Below are 24539 nucleotides of genomic sequence, written 5' to 3' on the forward strand. Positions count from 1 at the left end.
GAGGCAAATGAAAAGACTGACTCGTGAAAAACAACGTCACGCGAGACAAAAAAAGGATTCCGTCTCAAGATCAAATAACTTCCAATCCTTCTTATCGTGTGGATAACCAACAAAAATATACTTACGACCCCGTTTTTCAAATTTATCACCCCGAGTGGCTTGATTATGTGCAAAAGCAAGACAACCAAAGACTCGTAAATTGTCGTAGGACGGGCTCACACCAATCAAGCATTCATGCGGGGTCTTATTGTCAATTAAAGGGGACGGAGTACGATTAATTAGACAGACAACTATAAGGATACATTCACCGCAATAGGACTTTGGCAAATTGCCCTGAAAACGAAGGGCCCGGGCAACATTAAGAATTAAGAATGTCGGCTTCACAATGCCAGCTTTTATGTCATCCAGGTACTTTGTACAATTACGTCTCCAATGTCCCTTGTTATTACAATAATTACAAGTATCTTTAAGAGGATTACCCTTTATGGATTTTGGCTTGGTAGAGCAATTCGCAATTGCTTTACCTTTGCCCTCCACCTGAACGGGCTTCTTACCTGCATTCCTCTTAAACTGCTTTTTCCCCTTCACATTAATCGCAAGCACATCTTTCCTTGTACTCCCACTCAATCTCATGTCCTTCTCTGCTTGCACAAGCAGAGAATGGAGCTCACAGTGTTTGCGCTTAGTGTGACGATCCGCACACTTGAGCCCTTAGATTTATTTTATGCTTATGTAATTTCATTTTCCTTGTACATTTGTAGTAAGTATTTTCTTAGTAGTTTTAGAATAGGTTTCCATAAATAGGTATATCGCTATTCTGAACTAAACTTGTAAAATCAATGTTTCCTGCTACCAGGATGTAAATATCAAATTTCCCTCTTTAGGGAGTACTAGTGAATGAAAATCTACTTCCTACCTTGTGCCTTCGTATTGCTTGTTGTTGCTTTGTTGTGAACGACTCTTAGCCTTCACTTTACTAACAAGCCGTGTTTGTGGTATCGACACTAGGATCCCGACTCACACCCCGAGACCCGTGTATCGTGCTAGTGGGCGATCCCTCACTAGTACGTAGAGCCTTGTCGCTTGCATCTTGCCTTGAGAGAAGGCAAAGGTGCGCGCCACGGTCCGGCAAAAGTAGCGGACCGTGACATTTGGTATCAGAGCCTGGTCTTCGGACGGGCGTCTGCGAGCCGCATTTGTTTATCGAGATCGAGAAAATGGGCGAAACAATCGAGGACCGAGTGGATGCCTTAGAGGACGCAATCGACGTCAAGCTTCCCAAACTCGAGGACATCGTGATGCGGATGGCTGCGAGCCTCGAGGAGTTGCAAAAGACGGTTTGTGACCTTGAGATGAAGGTAGACGGGATGGATACCCGCATCCAAGCGATCAGTGGTGCGATCCCCGAGGATCGGGAGGAAGAGATCAATCATCTGCATCGGAAGGTTGAGATGTTAGAGAACACGTGTGCCACGCTCGTGAAAGCGGTGGCCAATGACGGGAAATCTGTGGGGAACCATAAGGTGAAGGCCCCTCCACCTCGTGCCTACGATGGGGCGAGGGATTCGAAAGCGGTGGATAACTTTATCTTCGATATGGAGCAATACTTCCGAGTAAGTGGGCTCGACGAAGACGCGGAAGTTGTCACGGCAAGCATGTATCTAGTCGACGATGCCAAGATGTGGTGGAGGGCTAGGTACAAGGAAATCGATGCGGGCACGATTACGGTGACATCGTGGGCCGACTTCAAGAGGATCTTGAAGGATCACTTCTACCCCGAGAACACGGAGTTTGTTGCTCGGAAGAAGTTGAAGGAAATCAAGCACACCAAATCAATCCGGGAATATGTGAGGGAATTCTCAGCGTGCATGCTCGAGATTAGTGAAATGTCCGAGACGGATAGGACATTCGAGTTCATTGACGGGTTGAAGAGGTGGGCACAACAAGAGGTCATGAGGCAGAATCCCAAAACTCTGTCTTCGGCCATTTCGGCTGCGGAGCGCCTACTCGACTTTCACGGAGAGCGAGAGACACCAAGAGTTGTGGCACCAACGGGGAATATGGGCGCATTACAAAGTGGGTACAATGGACAAAGGCCACAAAACAGCGCCATTTCAGTTGGGAACAGTCGGTTCCGCTCGCAAGGAAGTCAAGCCCAATCGGCGAGCACTACAAACTCGCCCTCAAGCTCGTCTTCTAAGGCGGGAAACTCTACTGCTTCCACGACGAAGAGACCGTTCGCGTGTTTTGTGTGCAAGGGTCCTCACAAGATGGCCGATTGTCCGAGCAAAGCGGAGTTCAATGCCATGTTCAAGGAAATGCCGAAAGGGGCTCAAGAACGTCTTGATGGGGCGTTGGCCGACTATCACCAAGAGTGTAACGAAGACTCGAGTGATGGTGAAGACCAACCACGGATGGGCTCACTCCAACGGATCAGCGCGATGGGGAAATACGAAGATTCCTCCGCCAAGAAATCCAACGGGCTCATGTACGTGGACTTGATGGTGAATGGGAAGCAAGCACGAGCCTTGATCGACTCGGGCGCCTCCCATAACTTTGTTACGAAAGAGGAAGCGGATCGGTTAGGGCTAGTTATGCGGGATGCTAACAGCTGCCTGAAGCCGGTCAATGGGAAAATGAGACGCGTCCAAGGAGTGGCTAAGAAGGTCGCGGTTCAAGTGGGTGAGTGGGCAGGGGAGCTCGACTTCACCACCGTTCCACTGGATGACTTCAAGTTAGTACTCGGGATGCGCTTCTTCCGAGAAAGCATTGGTAGTATTGAAACCAAGTGACGGATCGATGCTACTAATGGGGTCTATCGTAGTGAATACGGTAGACGGCGACGAAGACAAGGGGCAGTATCGAATTTCGGCTATGAGGGTGATACCGACGCCGAAACAAGGGATGCGACCTTGGAGATTCCCTAAAGGTTCGGTGGAGCCGAGGGCGAACAAGACCCAGGCTAACTACGATGCTAAGTGGCCTGGGGGACGAAAGAAGAGTCTACCCTCTCACCGAGGAGTAGACAATGAGGGCCGAGATGCCCAAAGAAGTAGGCCTCGTACCATCAGGGGGCCGCGTCGATGTGCTGAATCGACGTCCTGGTTTGCGGGTCAGTCGACCCAAGAGATAAGGCCTCGTACCATCAGGGGGCCGCGTCGATGTGCTGAATCGACGTCCTGGTTTGCGGGTCAGTCGACCCAAGAGAGAAGGCCTCGTACCATCAGGGGGCCGCGCCGAAATGCTGATTCGGCGTCCTGGAGATCTCACATTCCCTTGAATGCAGGTGCTGAAGTGACGAGAGACAAGACGAAGGTCCGTTGGGGCCAGTACTTGGAGAAAGCCCGAGAGAGCACTTTTCAAGCAGCGGCAAAGTGGGCGTTCCCGAGAGACAAGGAGCACGTGGTGGACTTGGAGAACATGATGTTCGGCAGCTTCTATGTCAAGGAACTCCAGCCTATCCTTGAAGGGACGAAGAGGCCAGTCATTGTTTGGGACGAAGCGCACATTCAAGCCGAGTTGTACAAGCCAATCCCCAACACCGCATGGACAGTCGTAGCTCACCGAGGATGTCTCACCAAGCACCGTTTCAAGATTTTTTGTGTTGCCGAGGGCGGCAACAGATTAGGTGGGGGAGAGTGTGACGATCCGCACACTTGAGCCCTTAGATTTATTTTATGCTTATGTAATTTCATTTTCCTTGTACATTTGTAGTAAGTATTTTCTTAGTAGTTTTAGAATAGGTTTCCATAAATAGGTATATCGCTATTCTAACTAAACTTGTAAAATCAATGTTTCCTTGCTACCAGGATGTAAATATCAAATTTCCCTCTTTAGGGAGTACTAGTGAATGAAAATCTACTTCCTACCTTGTGCCTTCGTATTGCTTGTTGTTGCTTTGTTGTGAACGACTCTTAGCCTTCACTTTACTAACAAGCCGTGTTTGTGGGATCGACACTAGGATCCCGACTCACACCCCGAGACCCGTGTATCGTGCTAGTGGGCGATCCCTCACTAGTACGTAGAGCCTTGTCGCTTGCATCTTGCCTTGAGAGAAGGCAAAGGTGCGCGCCACGGTCCGGCAAAAGTAGCGGACCGTGACACTTAGCACGTCCATTTTGTTGAGGAGTGCCGACACACGATTTTTGAAAATGAATCCCATAGGTAAAAAAATATCCCGCCATACAATTAAACTTATTTCCATTATCACTTCACACAATTTTTATTGTTTTGGAAAATTGTATAGAAACCATATTACTAATAAAATAGACGGGCTCACAATATGTGGGTCGAGATTACATAATAACTAGTTTTAAACCCGTGCAGAAAATGCACGGGTCGTAATTAATAACATGCGTTATTAATTTATCATTGTATATAAGAGCACTTAAATGAGTATGATATTGACATCGCAAAACAAACAACAATGAGAATATATTCAAGCAAAATATAAGTTTTTTTTTTTTGTCAGCCGTAAAGATAAAAGCAAAATGTAAGTATATGTTTATAAAATAAATTTTAAATTCATGATCAATTAAATTGAATAAAAGTATCTAGTGAATATAACATGATTTTAATACATTTAAATTGATATAAAAAACAAAGAAAAATATTATACACATAATATTTTTAGATAACTGATATTTTTTTTATTAAGATATTATTTTTTAAGAAATTTATATTTATAACTATACTCCGTACTATTTTTTAAACATCATTTTCTTTTGAATATAAAACTATATTTTTTTTTAATTTGTTTTTTTTATGTAACAGGTGACTTGTTGAAATTAAAGTCACGAAGATTATTTAAAATGGGTTGGAGAGTGATAATTGGTTTACAATTATTATCTCACTAATTATTGAATTTGAGTAATTAAGAATTGACAATTGAATAATCAGAATAAGAGTAGGAATTTATTAGAGAGGGGTGAGGGTAATTAAATGCAGTGCGTCTTGCTTCAGATCATTGCTTTTGGTTTGAAATAAGACGGACAACATGTTATCATTTGATAGTAAAATGTTTGTATTTTTCTGATAACATGTTACCATTATTTTTCCCACTATTTTCAGGGTAAAAAGTGACACCTCTAGTGATAACATTTTGTGATTCGCTGCTTACATTTTATTAAAAAAACGACAACATTTTATTGGTCTTATTTCAGACGGGAAAAGTGTCCGTCTGAAATAAGATTTTGCGAATTAAATGAGATGTAAAACATGGAGGGACCCATACAAAGCTACTTTTCTGAATTTTATCGGCCAATCAGAAGCCTTTAAAAAACCTGGCTTTTATACGTAGATATCTTAATATTAATCCTAATACCTATCTATACCCAAACTAAGAAATATTGTGTTTCCTAATGACAAATTGTTCTATATATTATTATATAAAACCGTGTCAGATCATAAGGCCAATTGTATATCTGAATGACTGACTATAAATTTCTTTTATTGAGATTGAAATTGAAATTGTTATCAGGTTATCACTTAAAAACCATGACATCAGGGATCCAAAATCGTATATGTTCGTCAGAGGATAATATTAATGTCGACCGAGATAGGCTAAGTGAGATGCCAGATGATTTAATTCTACACATTCTGTCATGTATGCCTATCATTGATGCTGTTAGAACAGTTTTACTTCGTCGTTTCGGAAACCTTTGGACCTTTATTCACACCCTTGAGTTTGACATGGCTGAATATCTTAACAACTTTTGTTGTGAGAAAAGCTGTGGCAAACATATTCGGTGGTTTTATCGTTTCGTCCGCAATGTACTGATGCTTCACCAAAACTTCTCTATTGACAGATTTCATCTTAACATAGATGTAGATTTCAAGTCTTGTGAAAGAGAAAGGGCTGATCTTGATAGAAGAATATGGTCGAGGTTTGCATTGTGTCGACAAGCCAAGGAAATCAGTATATCTCATAATAAATACAAGTATAATTCCATCTTGCCGAACTTCACAAGTCAATTTCTTGTTACACTTGAACTCGGTTTTTGCAAATTCGAGGGAGAATTTCAAGTCGAGTTAGGATCCCTAAAGAAGTTGTCACTTAACCGTGTTTGGATGAGTGATGAAACTTTCCAAAGATTTATATGTGGATGCCCTATATTACAGGAACTTGTTATTTCGAATCCAATGGAACATCATCTAAGTTTAAGTGCTCCAAATATTGATAAATTATCTCTTGTTCTTACGAATGACGACCGTAAATGGGGAAATCCTCTGTTGCTTTACTTTCCCAACCTTAAAAATTTGTATTTGGAAATTAAGACATGGCAATTAGATATCGTTGATGTTTCAGCTGTCAACAATATCTACATCAAATATTTAAACTTTTTTACGGATAGTAACGGTCTTTTACGTACAATAAATCAAGTATTAGTTGGAAAGTTTCAAGGTATTCTAGTTTTTCGACTGTCAAGTGATGCTTCTAAGGTATGTTTGAACTCGATTTATGACGCCTTTCATTCTTTAAGGGCATTAGGATTCCTTCTTTGAACTCATACCTTCCTAAAAACTGTTAGTTTTTTCTCGGAATACTCACCGACTAATTAAAGCCCAACAACATAAAGTCAAGTGACCCCAAAAGAGCCGGATCTAAGTTAAACTGAACATAAACTGTCAATCTTTCTGTGTTGCTTGTTACCTCATAATGTTCATTTTCTTCTATATATTTCAGGAATTCCTCCATTCAATACAAAATTTGCAGCTCTTGCAATGTAAATGGACGCGTATAGTTCTTGAATTACAGGATTTCTGCGAAAGCTGCCTCTTAGGAATTTACCATTTGATGAATAGTTTACAACACTTGGAGGAACTCATTATATACACCACACAGGTAAGTACTGTATGGCCGCTTCACCATTGTAATTAAAATATATAAAAACATGCGAGTTTAAATTGATTCATTTGTAAAAACATGCGAGTTTAAATTGATTCATTTGCCTGCAATTATTAACGGCTAGTCTTTTCTCTTATAAATAATAAATATCAGGATTTCAAAGCCAGTAGTGCTGATTTGCTCCATATCAACCTTCCTTCCCCTTATGTGAAGCCACAACTTAAGACCATCACTCTGCATGGCTATCGGGAATCATGGAAGAGTCAGGTTCAACTTGTAGAAATTTTGCTCAAAAGTGCAGCTGCCTTGGACAAATTGATAATTGTCCCCATGAATGATCGATTAGAGGAAGAAGAGGAGCTCGAATTTGTTAAGTATGTCTCGAGCTTCCCGGGGGCCTCGCCAACTGCCAGGGTAATCTTTTCCTAACAAGTATAGCATATGCCCCTCAAAAAAGATGACTGTTCCAGTAAATAACATAGGTAACTTTTGATGTACTCTGTGTAAGACAAAAGACGGTCATTTTATATAAGCTTCTGTTTTTTCGTGGAATCTAATTATGTTAAATATACATTTTATTTAGTACACAATGCATTTGTTTGGCCTGTCATCAAACGTGTTTGAGATCTAATCGTTGGAAGCCATGGGTGCATAGCCGAATATCATTTCTCATTAACTGCAAATGCCAATATTACCAAAGGCAAATCATAAGATAACTTTTGCGTAGGTTTGAACCTGGAACTTCTTACATACAACAGTTGCGTAATTGCACAACCATTAAAGCAAGCAAGACCTGCTTCTAATACAAGTATCATACTATCATCATCATATATATATGAAAATCAAAATGGTTGGAGACTTCATCCCGGATTCCCGGCCTTACTAAGCCTAAGATCCGCAACTAATTTCATAAACCCTTTAGAGCATTTACTTTTTCATCGAGGCCCCAATTTCCTAATTCATATGCAGCCTTTCTACAATTTTCATGTAAAAGATGACAGCTTCATTTGCGGAGGCTCTCCTGAATGTTGATACTTGCTTAACCAAATCAACCTTCTCGACCGTTGTTAATTTATTCTCCCCAAAGGTAATTACTAATTTCTCTCGTCATACTGCGTTTGTCAGCAAAAATTCTATTACTTGGAGCTGACTTTCACACCATTTTTCATAGCCATGATTCCCATAAATGGTGACCGTCCTAATTAGTGGCAGCACACAAGTAGATAACCCCGGGCTAAATAACTCACAATTACCCTGCCATACATTTGATAACAAGGCTCAATGCTACAAGTCCATTAATTGGAGTAGGAGAACCAATTTTACGAAACTCACCTACCGATGATTCTTCTGCGTATATTATATTATGAGCTCTTCCAAGTTGATCCAACTTTTGATCAACATATAGATAACTTGGAGGCATCTTTCATGACTTCACTACGGATGCGAAACTATACGCTTCCATCTATTTTGTAAGAATTCCATTTTCTCTATGGAAGATATTTTCTGAATAAGAAGACAACAAATATCCATCAACATATAGATATTTGCTGAATAAATTTTGCAATAAACTAACAACACAACAAAGCGCAATTGACGGAAATACAAAGTTCATATCACTGACCACGAAGAGGGTTACTATGTGTTTTTCAGATTCGCCCATTGCCGAGTAGTCTGTCGTGTGTTGTCTGGTCAGGTTACTGTCTAGGATATTCGACCGAATAATCGGTCTGACAGGATTAATTTCCGTGATTTGATTAAGGGTGATTAAAGATTATATAAATCGCATTTAAAAGTTTCTATTAATTTTTACCAAAACCTAACTACGTTTTTCACTCCTCTAATCACCCTTAATCACTTTCAAGGCAATTGATCATTCGTGAGGCTTTCGTTCATCTCTTTCGCATAAGTTTCGTCGGTAAGTCACTAGTATTGTGCCTTTTGATTAGATTTGTCTTTTAGGGTTTTGCCTTAATGATTAGATTTGGGGAAAAGGTAGATTGGCATGTTTATGATTAGAATTGTTGTGATTGTTATTAGGTGAAAGATTCGTAGAAGAAAAATTCTAGCTTTTGTTGTGTACTTGTGATTCGGATTCGTGATAAACTACGGTTTCCCTACTCAGTTGTCTGTTTAACTAATTTAAGATGGTTTATTGTGGTATTGGCATGATTAGTATCGTTGTTGGCATTATCCTTTCGGTTGTTGGAATTGTTGTTGTTTTTCGATGTTTGCGAGGTGCGTCCTCGGCTGAGTAGAGTCATTTTCGGGAATGGCTTTACGCCCTTGATTCGCCTCTTGTGGTTCCCGTCACAAAGGAGATGTGCACATTAATGGACATGGGTTGCTGCTCGTTGCGATGAGCGGGGCTTAGGTGGGCATGGCTGCGCTCCCCCACTGGCGGTATGGATTACCTGTTGCGGTGGGTAATCTGACAGGGCTACACGCTTAAGTGTGTAGCTGGATATGAGATATGATTGGAGTTGGAGAATGGTTGGACAGTTTTTTGCCTTGGTTGTTTTTTTTGCGATTGGCTTATCTTGATTATTTAGAGAACTAACCCCGTTGTGTTTTATAAAACTGTGGTTATCCATTCGGGGATGGTGAGAAGATTGTGACAGGTGATGATTACATTTAGCTGCATGGACGAGAATGGGATGTCATCACTTTGAGTCTAGCTTTCGCTGTCACGAGTTTAGATACCTTGTTTTGATGTATTGGGATTTATATACTGTTACTTTGGTTTTCAGTTGAAACGATGTATTCACTAAACTTTATACTTTAATAATTGTTCTTGAATGGTTACTTTTGATATATTTACCTCGGGCAACCGAGATGGTAGCAACTTCATATGCTAGGGTTGTCCTTGGTAAGGCACCTTGTTATGTGGGGTGTTACAGAAATGGCATTATGCAGTTTATAAAGACTGGTTCTTGTATTACTGACCAAGCCCTTATTAAGAATGAAATATCTGACAAGTTTAAACTTAGATTTACAAAAAATCAGGTTTATTTTTCGACGAAGATGAGGATTTTAAGTCTATTAGTGGATTAATTACAGACGAAGATAATATATTTTTTTACAAGTAATATTAGTGTGGAAGAGGTTAAACAAACTGTGTTTAATTTGGCTGCAAATAGAAGTTCAGTTACCGATAGATTTGCTGCACAGTTCTTTCAAAAATATTGGAATACATTAGAAATTTCTTTGACTAAAGCAGTTTTAGCTTTTTTCCATTTTAGTAAATTACTAAAAGAAATAAATCACACGTTCACAACTTTGATTCCTAAAATTGATAATCCTCAAACATCAAACCATTTTCGCCCTATTAGTCTTTATTCAACATTTTATAAAATTATTTCAAATATTTTGGCTACTCGCCTTCGTAGTGTCCTGCATAAGATTATACACAGATAATATATTTTTAGCACACGATATTTTCAGCTCTTTTAAACGTAGAAAAGGCAAAGGAGGTTGGATTGCAATTAAACTTGATTATATATATTTTTAGCACACGATATTTTCAGCTCTAAAATTTCGCATAGTAATAAAAATCTTTAAACTGAAAAGGGGATGAGTCTAACAATTAATCTGCATTACAGACTTCCCATGCAAAAAAAACTGGTATTGGAAGAGGCTGCCTATGTCTTTTCCGGATTCGTCCTTTGTTTTTGTTTCAGTCAACCAAATAAATAAACGATTCATTAAGGTTAAAACATCAAAATACTATATAATGAAAGATGTTTTTGATTGCGTATTTTAACTAACTATGTGGTAAATTGTATGCAAAGTGTTTCGCTGAAAGAAAAAGATTAATCAAATACATACAAGGTCAGTAACTTTAAAAAAAATGAGTAAATCGTACCTTAAAAGCTTCACATGACTGCGTAAAAAGCTCAGCAGTTATAATTAGTCGATACAATGTGTGAACAAGACCCAAACAGCCTATCAATGGAAAAAGCTTCACATTCACTTCTTGAAGAGTTATAACACCAATCACACGCAGCTGAAAGTCGGGTGTTGTTTCAACTGCAGCAAAATCCAGAATTTTGAGGCTGGGGCAATTAAGGGTACAGTGGTGGTTGAACATGCAAAGGTACAGCTTATGAATACTTGGAGCATTAATATCTAACCACAATAACCCTGATACTAAAGCACGATCTATAACCAGTCCTCGGTACTTCCACTAACGCATATAAGTGATAATTTTCTCAACGTTCCCATGTAGAGTTGAGATTGTTGCTCATACTCCTCGATCATACATCCAGAGAGTGTAAGCGTTACAAGAGATTGACTTGTGAAAACGAAACGAGGTGGACCTTGATGGGGCATATTCTGCACCCGCTGACCAAGTCAACATATTGACCAAGGTCAAAGCTAAAAGACAACAAGTCAAAAGAAAAACGGCCTAACAGACAAAGCCTGTCGGCCTGTCACTTGGGTCTCGGCTCGACAACTAGCCGGCCAAGAGGCATATCCGTATACTCACATCCAGTCCCCTCGGCATGGAGTCAACCAGGCCTGCCTGCCTGTCATGGGTCCCTCGGCCGAGGGTAAGACAGTCTTTTCACCTGCTACGCCACTTGGCCACTACGTGACAAAAGGTGAAAGTCTATAAATACTCCACATCTCTCATTGAGAAATCAACTGGAAAATCTAGTATAAAACTTCTTTATCTCTCTACAATATACTTTGCCAAGTTAAACATACAACTTATCTCTCTAAGTTTACTGACTTGAGCATCGGAGTGAGTACGCTCGGCCCCAAGCCGAGCCCTCAGTTTGTTCATCTTTACAGGAAAGAGTGAAAGGAAGAGACGAGCGACGACATCATTCTACAAGCTCAAGTGGTCACAATCCTGCTTCGGAATTACACCCGGAACAATTGGCGCCGTCTGTGGGGATACGTACTAAAAGCTAGTCACCTACATTACCAAAAAAAAAAAAAAAAAAAAAAAAAAACCATTCAAATGAGCTAAGAAGATGTCAAAGCAACAAGAAATCGTGAGTGAAGGAACCGCATTCTTCCAGGATGACACGTTCCGTACTCCCGAGATCGGCGATCCTCCACCGGCCGAGTCACTAACACGGCGCTCGGGATGCCGAAAGAGCCGGAAACACCGCTGCCTACCGACCAAGTCACTGTCATGGGACATGTGGTCGATGCGGCCAAATTAAAGCTATTCCTGGACCTGATGGGTAGTACGCTGATTACCCCTGTCACGACGACGGGGACGGCAGCGCATCCACAGGTGACCAGGGCCCATAGAGTGACTCCGAACAACTTGTCCGGAGCGATACAAGGAGTTGGGCGTGCTAGAGCGCCAGCAGAGCCCGTGGTGCCAGTGGCAGACCTGAGTCCTTCCCCCACTCGCGGGAGGACAAAATGCGCGCCACAACAACAACGAGGCCAGCCCCGAAGGAATGAAAAAAATCCGACTCACCAAAGTCGGACAAGAAGCCCTTCCCGCCAGAGGGAGATAAGCCGGACTAAGGTTGCGAGGAGTCGATCGCCGCGTGTCATTCGACACGTGGTCAGACAGCCCCTCAATACCTATGTCCTCGAGATCCCTGTGCCGACTAAGTTGAAGATGCCGCCCTTATCATACAAAGGGGATAGCGACCCGACCGACCATGCCGAGGCTTTCGAGTCGTACATGTCGGTATGGGAGCAGCCTGATAAGGTGTGGTGCCGAGTCTTCCCAACGACCCTGCATGGGATGGCTCAGAGTTGGTACAAGGGGCTACCTAATGGCTTGGTATACTGTTATGCCGACCTGAGAGATAATTTCATAGCCAAGTATGCTTGCAACAAGAGAAGGGCCGTGGAAACATCAGATCTCCTAACTATCCGACAGGGGGAAGACGAGTCCCTCCGAAGCTACGTGAAAAGATTCGACGCTAAGGTTCAGCAGATCCGTGAGCTGAACACCGAACTGGCGGCCTTCGTGCTGATGAAAGGCCTCCCGAAAGGCGAGTTCAAAAACGAGCTGATCAAGTGCGAAGACCTCAACTTAGACTCCGCCAGAAAGATGGCCGACCGAGCCGTAAAGGTGGAAGACTATCACAAAACCTGGGTAGGCCACAGTGAAGCTGGGCACCCAGAGAGGAAGAGCCGCCGGGACAACGTAGATGAAGGTCGCCGTGACGGGAATAGGTCACGGCCTGAGAGATCTACTAGGAAACAGCACTCGGCGGGCGCCGGGGGGAGTTCGGGACCATACTACCAGAAACGGTACAGTAGTCTCACCCCCCGGTCGCCTCTCCACCGAGGTCTTTACCCTAAGCAAGAATGATGGACAGAGTGGGCAAGGCCCCCAAGGCGAGGGGGACGGTGACACAAGCCGCTTTTTGCGAGTACCACGCCACACCGCCATAAACCGACAACTGTCGACATCTAAGGAACGCCATCGAAGAGCTAATCCGAAAGGGGGCCTCGGCAAGTATGTAGCCGGAGGCCCAGAACAAGCGCCGACGGGCGAATAGAAAATCGCTTTTCCAACGGATGGAAGTAATCCAGGTTGTCATCGGGGGAAACGAGAACGGTGGGTCAGCTAATGGGCACAAACGGCACCTAAATGAGTTATACCAAGCCATCAACTTTGTGCCTAAAACAACGATCCCCGCTTCCACCATCCCCGATATAACCATTGGAAAGAAGGACTACGAGGGAGTCGTCGCCCACGCACAAATGACCGCTTGTAGTCCACCTGGATATAGCCAACCACTTGGTCAAAAGGTGCCCGATTGACACAGGCGCCTACACGAACATCATGTTCGGGGAGTGCTTTCTTAATCTCGGTCCTCAAGATTGGAGACCCGAGCCCCGCATTAACCCGCTATACAGCTTCTCTGGGGCCGGCCGGTACCCCCAGGGGTCAATCGGGGATCGCCGGTGATGTTCGGTCAAGCGGATGCGGCTAAAAATGTTTTATCTGAGTACGTGGTTATCGATGGTTCGTCTGCCTACAATGTTCTCATAGGCCGGGTCACTTTGAGCGAGGCCGATGCAGTGATGTCCATCCGGGCCCTGACATTGATGTACGTCTCGGACCGGGGGGAAGCACAAAAGCTCGTCTCAAAGGACGAGAAAGATGAAATAGTCAATATCGAAGTGTCTGCCAGGGGGTGCAACATGCAATCCCTCAAAGTGGCGAAGAAATCGGAGAAGGGGAAGAGCCCATCCTTGCAGTAGGAGGGCGAACCGATGAATACTAATGTCGGCATGGTCGAAGAAGCCGAGACCGAGTAAGTGGAAATTGACCCAGGGCGCACCGAATCGGTTTGTCGACCGAGCCAAAATTCGTAGCCGATCTCCTAGACCTACTGAGGAAGAACAAAGATGTCTTCGCATACTCAGCTGCCGAGATGTCAGGCGTAAGCCGGGAGGTGATCGTTCACAAGCTGAACGTACTCTCCACCGCTCGGCCGGTCAAGCAGAAGATGAGGAACTCCTCGGCCGAGAAGGATGAGGCCATCAAAGCTGAAATAGACAAATTATTAGCGGCAGGCTTTATCATGCCTTGTACTTACCCTGAGTGGCTAACAAATGTGGTAATGGTGAGGAAATCGTCAGGGGCGTAGAGAATGTGTGTTGATTTTACCAATCTTAATAAAGCGTGCCCTAAAGATTGTTATCCTTTGCCTCGAATAGATAGTTTAATTGACGCCACGGCAGGCTACACTATGCTAAGCCTGCTAGACGCCTTCTCAGGGTATCATCAGCTATTTATGGCCAAGGAAGATATGCCTAAATGCGCATTCATCACCAGTCACGGCACATTCATGTATAAAATGATGTCGTTCGGTTTGAAGAACGCTGGCGCAACTTACACTAGGTTGGTGGACAAAGTGTTCCAAAATAAAAAAGGGCGAAACATCGAGGCTTACGTCGACGATGCTATTGTAAAAAGCAAGTCTGATGATACTGTCGTTTCGTACCAAAAATAAACCTAAATACAACTAACAGAAGCTAGCAGCAAGTAGGGTCGATCTCCACAGGGAGGCTATTTTGCTAATTATCTGTTTAACTCAGTCTGTCAGGATGTCACAGAAATGGGGGTTTTTAAATATGATTTTTTAAACTAAAGAGAATAAGGAGAAGAGAAATAAAAGGGAGGAAATAACAGATAGAGAAGAACAGCTAAGACAACGGTTCACCATAATCATCCGGTCAAGTAATCTAGGTCTCAGGTCAATGCAAATGCGGTCTAAGGGGTAGCGAACGTCACCTTTCGGTCCTTAATTCACCCTAAAGTGTAAACAGCTCAACTTTCGCCCTCACTGCAATACTCTATTGTTCGCTACTAGTCTAGCCTTTTCCAACCTTTCGGTCCAGGTCAAGGATCACTAAGAATTAAAGGTCTAATTGCGTCGACTCAATTAGGCAGTTACAATTAATTGTAGAATTTAACCAACAAAGACAAGATCAAAGATTAACCTAATAAATCGATTACTCTCCCTTCATATTATGGATCCCCTATAGTCTTAGCATAAGAAAATTAGCTACTCATGATCATTGAATTATCAATAACAACAAATAGATAATTAAAACTAGACATGATGATGAAACTAATAAGGATAAATAAGCAATTAATTGAAAAAGGCATTATAAGAGAGAGAATTAATCTAAGATGCATAAATTAAATAAGAGTGTAAGAAAGATTAAGAACAAACTAATTATGAATGAGAAATAAGGGAGGAGAAATTACAATTAATCCGAAAAATAGAGGGAAAAGAAGAAGCGTCGTTACTCTGCCTCCACCAAGTCCAGGGAATGAATGATATGCTATTAGGTCTAAACTACTCTTATTTATACTAAGTAGTATCATTATTATTAACTAAATATAAAATAAACATAAGATATAATCTAATTATACTCGACACTATTATCCTCGCTGTAGCTAGTGCTCGATCGACCATATATCTACTCGATCGAGTACTTTTCCTGCTTTGCGCACTGAACTTCAAATGGCTGCCATTTCTTCGTTACTTGGGAAAATAGGGCGATTCCAGTGGCGTTGGAAAGCTAAAAGGACAAACTTTCATCTCCAATTGGAATCACCTGAATATCAGTTGTAGAACTCGAGATATGGCTCTTCAAAGTAGGCAATAGCAATTTGAAGTTCTTCCTTTGTTCGCCTAGCTATTTTACTTCTTTGCGCATCCCAAAATAGCTACATTCCCGCTCCAAATTCACTCTTCCTCCAAATGCATGCTAAACGGACGGTAAAAGGCTCGATTTAGCTCCTCTTCGGTTAATTCCTGTAAATTACATAAAAAGAACCAAAGTAGGATATTCGGGGGTATTTGTAGCTAGATGCTACATAAATAGTACAGAAATGCGTGTAAAAATGAGGTAAAAACCTTATATAAAAGACACGCATCAAATCTCCCCAAACCAAACATTTGCTTGTCCCAAAGCAAATATGAATGCAACTAAGAAACAACAGTGGAACGGGACCAACGCATCAGCTACAAATCACCCACTAAAACCAATTTAATGCAATAATGACAAAGTGGCAAATGAGAAGTACAAACGAGTTAACTCAATGTTTCAAACTTACTGAACCGTCGACCTTGCAAGACTCAAAAGATATCGGACTCTCACGGGTCGCTCATCACTCAATATCAGGAACAAGGTGAGTATATATGTAAAAGATAGGAATAAGTAAGACACTCACCTAACTCGACCTATAAGAACATGCATGCAGTTAACATGAATAAAGTCTCTACAACCGTACATATGCATTCCAACCATACTAATGACCAAGACACACGCCGAGGACTTACATTTGGGTAAGTGAGGTAATGGGTAAGAAGGGGCTAAAATGAATTTGGATATGTGGGGTTAATAGCCAGGCTAGCAACAACGAATCCCCGGCAACGGCGCCAAAATTTGATACTGTCGATACTGTAGTGCAAGTGCCCTTATCATTGACTTAACTTCTTCAGCCTCATCATTCCTAGCAAGTGGGGGAATTGGCTGCTGTGAGAAAGAATAACAAGGCAGTGGGTAGCCTTGTTGCAGCAACGGTTGTGGTCTAGGCCTCGGTGGAGGAGCAGCATCATAGTAATTACCACAACCCCAAGATTCTTTCCTCTCCCAATTAGTAGATCTTTCAGTTTGAGCTTCAAACTGAGCAATAAGTTGAGAGACGGACGTCATCTTGGCAAAAGAATCGAAGGTACTCAAGCCTTCCCTTCGACAATCTCTTCCTAAAATCTGTCTAATAAACCTGTAAGGCCTATCAAAACAGCGCTGAAGAAAAAGATTAGAACGGCCTCAAGGTACTCAGTCTTCCCTTGAGGCGAAAAACAGACAAAATTAAAACAGATAAAGAGCGTCGCCTCCCCGGCAACGGCGCCAAAATTTGATACTGTCGTTTCGTACCAAAAATAAACCTAAATACAACTAACAGAAGCTAGCAACAAGTAGGGTCGATCTCCACAGGGAGGCTATTTTGCTAATTATCTGTTTAACTCGATCTGTCAGATGTCACGAAATGGGGGTTTTTAAATATGATTTTCTAAACTAAAGAGAATAAGGAGAAGAGAAATAAAAGGGAGGAAATAACAGATAGAGAAGAACAGCTAAGACAACGGTTCACCATAATCATCCGGTCAAGTAATCTAGGTCTCAGGTCAATGCAAATGCGGTCTAAGGGGTAGCGAACGTCACCTTTCGGTCCTTAATTCACCCTAAAGTGTAAACAGCTCAACTTTCGCCCTCACTGCAATACTCTATTGTTCGCTACTAGTCTAGCCTTTTTCCAACCTTTCGGTCCAGGTCAAGGATCACTAAGAATTAAAGGTCTAATTGCGTCGACTCAATTAGGCAGTTACAATTAATTGTAGCATTTAACCAACAAAGACAAGACAAAGATTAACCTAATAAATCGATTACTCTCCCTTCATATTATGGATCCCCTATAGTCTTAGCATAAGAAAATTAGCTACTCATGATCATTGAATTATCAATAACAACAAATAGATAATTAAAACTAGACATGATGATGAAACTAATAAGGATAAATAAGCAATTAATTGAAAGAGGCATTATAAGAGAGAGAATTAATCTAAGATGCATAAATTAAATAAGAGTGTAAGAAAGATTAAGAACAAACTAATTATGAATGAGAAATAAGGGAGGAGAAATTACAATTAATCCGAAAAATAGAGGGAAAAGAAGAAGCGTCGTTACTCTGCCTCCACCAAGTCCAGGGAATGAATGATATGCTATTAGGTCTAAACTACTCTTATTTATACTAAGTAGTATCATTATTATTAACTAAATATAAAATAAACATAAGATATAATCTAATTATACTCGACACTATTATCCTCGTTGTAGCTAGTGCTCGATCGACCATATATCTACTCGATCGAGTACTTTTCCTGCTTTGCGCACTGAACTTCAAATGGCTGCCATTTCTTCGTTACTTGGGCAAATAGGGCGATTCCGGTGGCGTTGGAAAGTTAAAAGGACAAACTTTCATCTCCAATTGGAATCACCTGAATATCAGTTGTAGAACTCGAGATATGGCTCTTCAAAGTAGGCACTAGCAATTTGAAGTTCTTTCTTTGCTCGCCTAGCTATTTTACTTCTTTGCGCATCCCAAAATAGCTACATTCCCGCTCCAAATTCACTCTTCCTCCAAATGCATGCTAAACGGACGGTAAAAGGCTCGATTTAGCTCCTCTTCGGTTAATTCCTGCAAATTACATAAAAAGAACCAAAGTAGGATATTCGGGGGTATTTGTAGCTAGATGCTACATAAATAGTACAGAAATGCGTGTAAAAATGAGGTAAAAACCTTATATAAAAGACACGCATCATCTGACAGCGAGCACTTAGCCGATTTAGGCGAGACATTTTGTTCACTAAGGAAATATAAAATGAAGCTTAACCCAAAGAAATGTAACTTCGGTGTCCGGGCCGGCAAGTTCCTCGGCGTGCTTGTCAGCGCCAGGGAAATTGATGCCAATCCGGAGAAAGTCAAAGCAATACTAGACCTACCGGAGCCGAGAAATCGAAAAGAGGTTATGACGCTGACCGGAAGGATGGCGGCTCTCGCCCGCTTCATCTCTCGGTCGGCCGACAACAGCACTTCGTTCTTTAAAGTGCTGAAGGGGAATAAAAACCTTAGCTGGGGGGAGGAACAGAGCACGGCTTTCGGGCAAATCGAAAGCCCACCTTCGACACGCCGACCCTGTCCAGTGCCGACGCCGGGGAGACGCTATATCTATACTTAGCGCTTACCTCGGCCACGGTCGTCTTATAATCGTCGGGGAAGAAAATAAGCAAAGAATACCCAATTTACTTTATCACCATACACTGCGCCGGCCGAAAAAAAATTACCCACTAATCGAAAAGGCAGCCCTCGCCGTCGTCGTTGCCGCAAGGAAGCTGAAACCCTACTTCGACGCACATCCCGTGACGGTCTTAACCGACCAGCCATTGGAGAAAGCATTAGAAAAATTCGAAAAATCCGGCAGACTTATCAAATGGGCGGTGGAGCTCTCCGGCTTTGGCATTCAAGACAAGCCGAGGCCTTCGATAAAGGGGCAAGTGCTTGCGGACTTCCCCGGCCGAGTGCACGTATCAAGAAGAATCACATCCCGGCGTGTGGGAAGTGTATACCGACGGGTCCTCCACGGCGAACGGCTCAGGAGCCGGCATCCTTATCATCATCCCTAACGGAAACGAGTTTGAGTACGCCTTGAAGTTTACCTTCTCGGCCTCAAATAACGAATCCGAATATGAGGCGGTGATAATCGGAGTCGAGTTAGCTTGCGCTGCCGGGAGCATATTGTGTTGAAAACAGACTCGCTCTTAGTGACTAATCAAATCCGAGGAGAGTATGAGACTCGAGACGATGGGATGGTAAAGTACCTAGAGAGGGTAAAAGCGACACCTCAAAATTGAAATCTTTCCAAATACAAAGTGCATCCCAGTGTCCGAGAATAACCGAGCCGACGCTCTCTCAAAGCTTGCCCGTTCAAGCATCAAAAATGTCGGTCGAATCGTCTGGTGGATATCAGAAATGCTAAAAGCATCACTGAGACCGTCGGCATGGTGGGCGACATCGAAGCCGAGACGACGTGGATGACTCCGATAATGAAATACAAGCTGACAAAAGAGTTGCCGGAGGACCGCAGTCTGTCTCAGAAGATAAGAAGGATCGCTGCAAGGTACTTAGTGTTCGAAGGAGAATTGTACAGAAGGTCCGTAATAAGACCACTCTTGAAATGTGTCGGCTCGGCCCGACGCGAGCTTATACTTGACAGAGATTTACGAAGGCATCTGCGGACATCACATGGGGCGAGAACGCTAGCCCACAAAGCTCTCCGAGCCGGCTACTTCTGGCCTACCATGCTGAAAGATTCCAGGGCAAAAACCAAGAAGTGCAAGAATTGTCAGATGCATGCTCCGGTAATACATGCACCTTCCCGAGACCTGCAACCGGTACTTAATCCCCTACCATTTGCACAGTGGGGGATGGATTTATTAGGACCATTTCCGACGGCCTCCGGAGGAAGGAAGTACTTGATTGTCGCCGTTGACTACTTCAGCAAATGGGTCGAGGCTGTCGCGGTACCTGCCAAAACCACGGCGGCCGTAAGAAAGGTGATTTGGGAGAACATCATAACTCGTTTTGGGTTACCCCAAGTCATTGTATTTGACCACGGCCGAGAGTTTTGGAGCGACACGGTGATGAATTGGTTGGAAGAGCTCGGTATCAAATTTGCATACTCCTCCGTCTGCCACCCTCAGAGCAACGGGCAGGCGGAGGCAGCTAATAAAACAATACTGAACGGGTTGAAGAAGAAGGTTGAAGATCTAAAGGGAAGATGGGCTGATGAACTACCCGGCGTCCTGTGGTCCCTTCGAACCACGGAGAAAGAAGCAACAGGGTACAGTCCATTCCACCTAGTCTATGGGTCTGAGGCCGTCCTGCCAATTGAAGCAGCGGTGCCGACATTCAGAACGCAAACCTTTAACCCAGTCGAAAATGAAGAAGGCCTGAGAGCCTCCCTAGACCTGGTCGAAGAAAGTCGAGATACGGCACGGCTCAACTTGGCAGTATATCAAAACCGAATGAGAAGAGCCTACAACCGTAGGGTCCACAAAAGGGACTTGAGAGTAGGAGATCTAGTCCTGAGAAAGTCGGTCGCAACCAACAAAGGAAACATTCATGGTAAGATGACGGCCAACTGGGAGGGACCCTACAGGGTGGTTGAAGAAATGGGGCCGGGGACATACCGGCTGACAGACATGGAGGGTGTGCCTCTAATGAGCCATTGGAACACAGACAACCTTAGGAAATATTTCGTATAGCGGCGGAGGTGTCCGAGACTGTTGTGGGCACCCCAACGCGTGATTATATCTTATGAAAAGTGATCCAAGTTTTCCATCGAAATGCTTGTCCCCTCCGTAGTCGTACCAAAGTAGACGCCACGGCCAAAGACGGGCAGTCACTACAAATGCAGTTGATACTCGCGAAAGCGACCAACATGCTTAAGAACGTATAAGTACAGTTGAGAAACGCAAATCTGACTGCCTCGGCCAATCCGGGAGTGGCAGAGAAGCGATCAATATATCTATAGATACGAATGCAGTCGAGCCGTAACCTCGATTGCCTCGACCAAAGCCGGGAGTGACGGGGGAAACGACCGATATGCTAACATGTTTACAACAGCAGTTGGGAAGCGCAAATCTGACCGCCTCGGCCAGACCGAGAGCGGAGGAGGAAGCGACCGACATGCCGACATGTTGCTGAGCAAATTGGGAAACGTGAATCTTGCTACCTCGGCCTGTTCAGGTGCAGCAGAGGGCACGACCAATATGCTAAAAACGTTTAAGTACAGTTGAGATACGCAATCTAATTGCCTCGGCTAAGCCGAAGGTAAAAAGAAAAAAGCGCTCAATATGTTTAAAAACGTAAGAAGACAACTGAATGGAGGATGAGATCAAAGCCTCGGCCAAGCCGAGGACAAATAAACAAACTTCATTGAAAATGTTTACAAGTGAGACAAAATAAAGTCGACGGCCGTCCCCATAGGGATAGCCTAAGCTCAACCTACAAAAGTTTAACAAAAAAGAAGGAACAACAAAAATTACAACATTAAGACATGAAGCGCCAAAAGGATGGCAGGGAGGAAAGGCTCAAAAGTTGGCCCCCAAACAGCTGAAGCTGTCCGAAGGGCCAGGTGAATCTGGTGACGACCGCCCGTCTCCCTATGCTTGTTGTCGCTCGCCACCGGCAGCAGCAGCAGCATCACCGTCGGTGGACGGACCAGAGGACGACTTGGCAGCTTCACGTGCCTTTGCCTTCTCAACCTCCTCTCTAGCCTCCTTCACCTTAGCATCATGGGCCGCCTTGGCCGCAGCTTCCTGAGCAGTCTTCGCCTCGGCCGCGGCCTTGGCCTCCTCGCACCGCCTTCTCATCCGAAGTTTGTCAAAATCTTGCCACGGAAAAGTGCCTTCAGAAGGAGCTCCTTAATCGCATCCCTTGTAGCATCTTCGACTTGGTCCCGTGACGGCACACATTTCAGGGATGATGACGGTTTTCAGCAGCTCAATATCCTTCTCCCTCTGAGCAAGGATAGCCTTTGTGCCCTTATGTTCCTTCGCCTCGGCCAAATGCAGGGTCTTCCATCTTTCCCTCTGCTCAACCATGGCCTTATAACCGCCCTCAAGTTTGTTTCTCTCCTCCCGCAACTTAGCGGCATCAGCCAACGCGGACTCAACCTTAGCTCTCTCGGCCAGGACCACCTTCTCAGCGTCCTCCTTAAGCTTTCGCTCAGCGAGGAAGTCCTGCTTCGCCTTCTCGGCCTTCTCCCTAGAAGCGGCAAGCTCAAGCTTAAGCCGTTTGAGCGTAGGGGCAGTTTGAGCCACGAGCTTTTCTTGCTCGATAAGATGAGTGTCGGCAACGTCAGCCCACTTCACCAGCCTTTTGGCCAACCTCATGCCGTCCGCCCTGAGCTGAACGAAGGAAGCCTTATTGGACGAGGTGTCGACGGCGACATTTTTGTCGCCCATATGCACAGGCTGCTTCCCCAATTGCCGTTCAGTGAAAGCAACAGCTGGCAACGGCTGATCTAGAAAAAACCCAGACAAAGCGTTCATGTCAACATTCATCGACATATCAGAAAGCCTGTCATCAGGAATGCATAAGGAACCTGCTAAATCCGAGCCATGGGTTAGATCCGTACCAGTCCTAGCCTTCTTGGATAGAGGGCTGGCTGACCCCTTCTCTTTCCCTGCCTCGGTAACAGCAGCAGCAGGCGTTGTTTCTTTCCTCTTATGTGAAGGAAGAGGACCCCCAGAACGGTGAGGTCCTCGTCAACATTGACGACCTCCTTATCTTTTAGGACTATGGGGATTGGAGATCGAGTTGGAGTTGACGTCGTAGCCGCCGAAGACGTTGCTTTTGGTCTCCGGCGCGCACGTTACCGCCAATCTCTCGCTGAGTCGCCCCCACGTCCATTGCTTTCAACGCCGCTCCATGAGTTCGTGCGGCGCCCGCTGCGATCACGCGACGCGCCTTAGGGTGCGCTTCAACAACTCTCCCGTCCTGGTCAAGTCCCAACTTGCTTAGGATGGAGACAGAGAGATCCCGGCCAAATCGATCTGCAAGAAACAAAGCAGGAGTTAAGCAAAAGAAGTAAACCGAGGCTCAAATATCGAAGCATAAAAGCAAAGGGGGCCTCATACCGACCCCACTCACCCTGGCTGAGGGTCGGTATGAGGCCGACGTGACAAAGCGGCTCGTCTTGAAGGACGATCTGCGTCGGAGGCATCCATCCCTTCGGCGTGCCATCCTTCTCAGCCTCGAACATGCTCATTGCCCGCACTTCGCCGTCATTAAGATAAACCTTCTTGGCGTCCATCTTAATCTTATTACGGGAGACATATCTTTCATGCTCCCCCGACTCTCACAACGCAAATTGACGCGGCGCCGAAGGACCGGGCGATGGGATAGTCCTCCGGAACCTCGACATATACCCACCGCCCCTTCCAGTCTTTGCAGGATGTCAGCTTGGAGACGGTCTTGTAACCCGGCTCGGTCTGCACGCTGTACCACCCCATGACGCCTTGGGTAGACAGCCGAAGATGGTGGAGCCGGCGGAAAAGGTTCACCGTTGGGGCCTCCCCCTTAAAGAGACAAAACCATACGAAGCCAATAATCGTCCTAATGGCCAACGGGTGCAGTTGTGCCACGGCGACATTCATGGCTTTGATTATGGCCGAGACGTGTTCATTAAGAGGAAAACGGAGCCCATACTCCAGATGTCTAATATACACGCCTATACAACCTTCGGGAGAGGGCAACAGATCGCTGATCACCCACAGGGACAATAATTCTATACCCCCTGCCGAAGTTGTAGTGGTCTTCGAAAAGTTCAGGCCCGGAGGCACGAGCGAACTTGTTCGTCCAAACGAGATCAGGTTTAATCGAGCAGGCTTCGCCGTGCCACAAGTAATGCGGCCTCTCTGAATCAGATTGGGTCTTTTCCTCCTCATCATCATCAAAATCCTCGAGAGATTTCTCGTCGATTTCAGGAGAAGACGACTTGCGACCCCCGAACCCTACCGGGCAGACAACTAGTGGCTCCTGTTCAGCGGGACGCGACGGTTCGTCCCCCGGGGTTGAGGTACTAGGCGGAGCGTCAGCAGCAGACATGGTGGC

At 44.3% G+C, this 24539-nt stretch overlaps 2 protein-coding genes across 2 annotated transcripts in view; both read right to left on the reverse strand.

Moving 5' to 3' along the window:
• LOC141596435 (F-box/FBD/LRR-repeat protein At5g56420-like) overlaps nucleotides 1–24539 on the reverse strand; it is a 37556-nt gene that overhangs the window by 6068 nt on the left and 6949 nt on the right. The gene's annotated exons all lie outside the window — the stretch shown is intronic.
• The window catches only part of LOC141596437 (uncharacterized), a 47080-nt gene that overhangs the window by 3293 nt on the left and 19248 nt on the right, over nucleotides 1–24539 (reverse strand). Inside the window, exon 4 of the mRNA XM_074416594.1 lies at nucleotides 10710–11163. Within this exon, the coding sequence (XP_074272695.1) occupies nucleotides 10710–10934 (225 nt within the window). The 5' untranslated portion in view covers nucleotides 10935–11163. The remainder of the gene's footprint in view (nucleotides 1–10709; nucleotides 11164–24539) is intronic.

The sequence above is a fragment of the Silene latifolia genome, chromosome 8, assembly GCF_048544455.1.
Source record: "Silene latifolia isolate original U9 population chromosome 8, ASM4854445v1, whole genome shotgun sequence".
Taxonomy (NCBI): Eukaryota; Viridiplantae; Streptophyta; class Magnoliopsida; order Caryophyllales; family Caryophyllaceae; genus Silene; species Silene latifolia.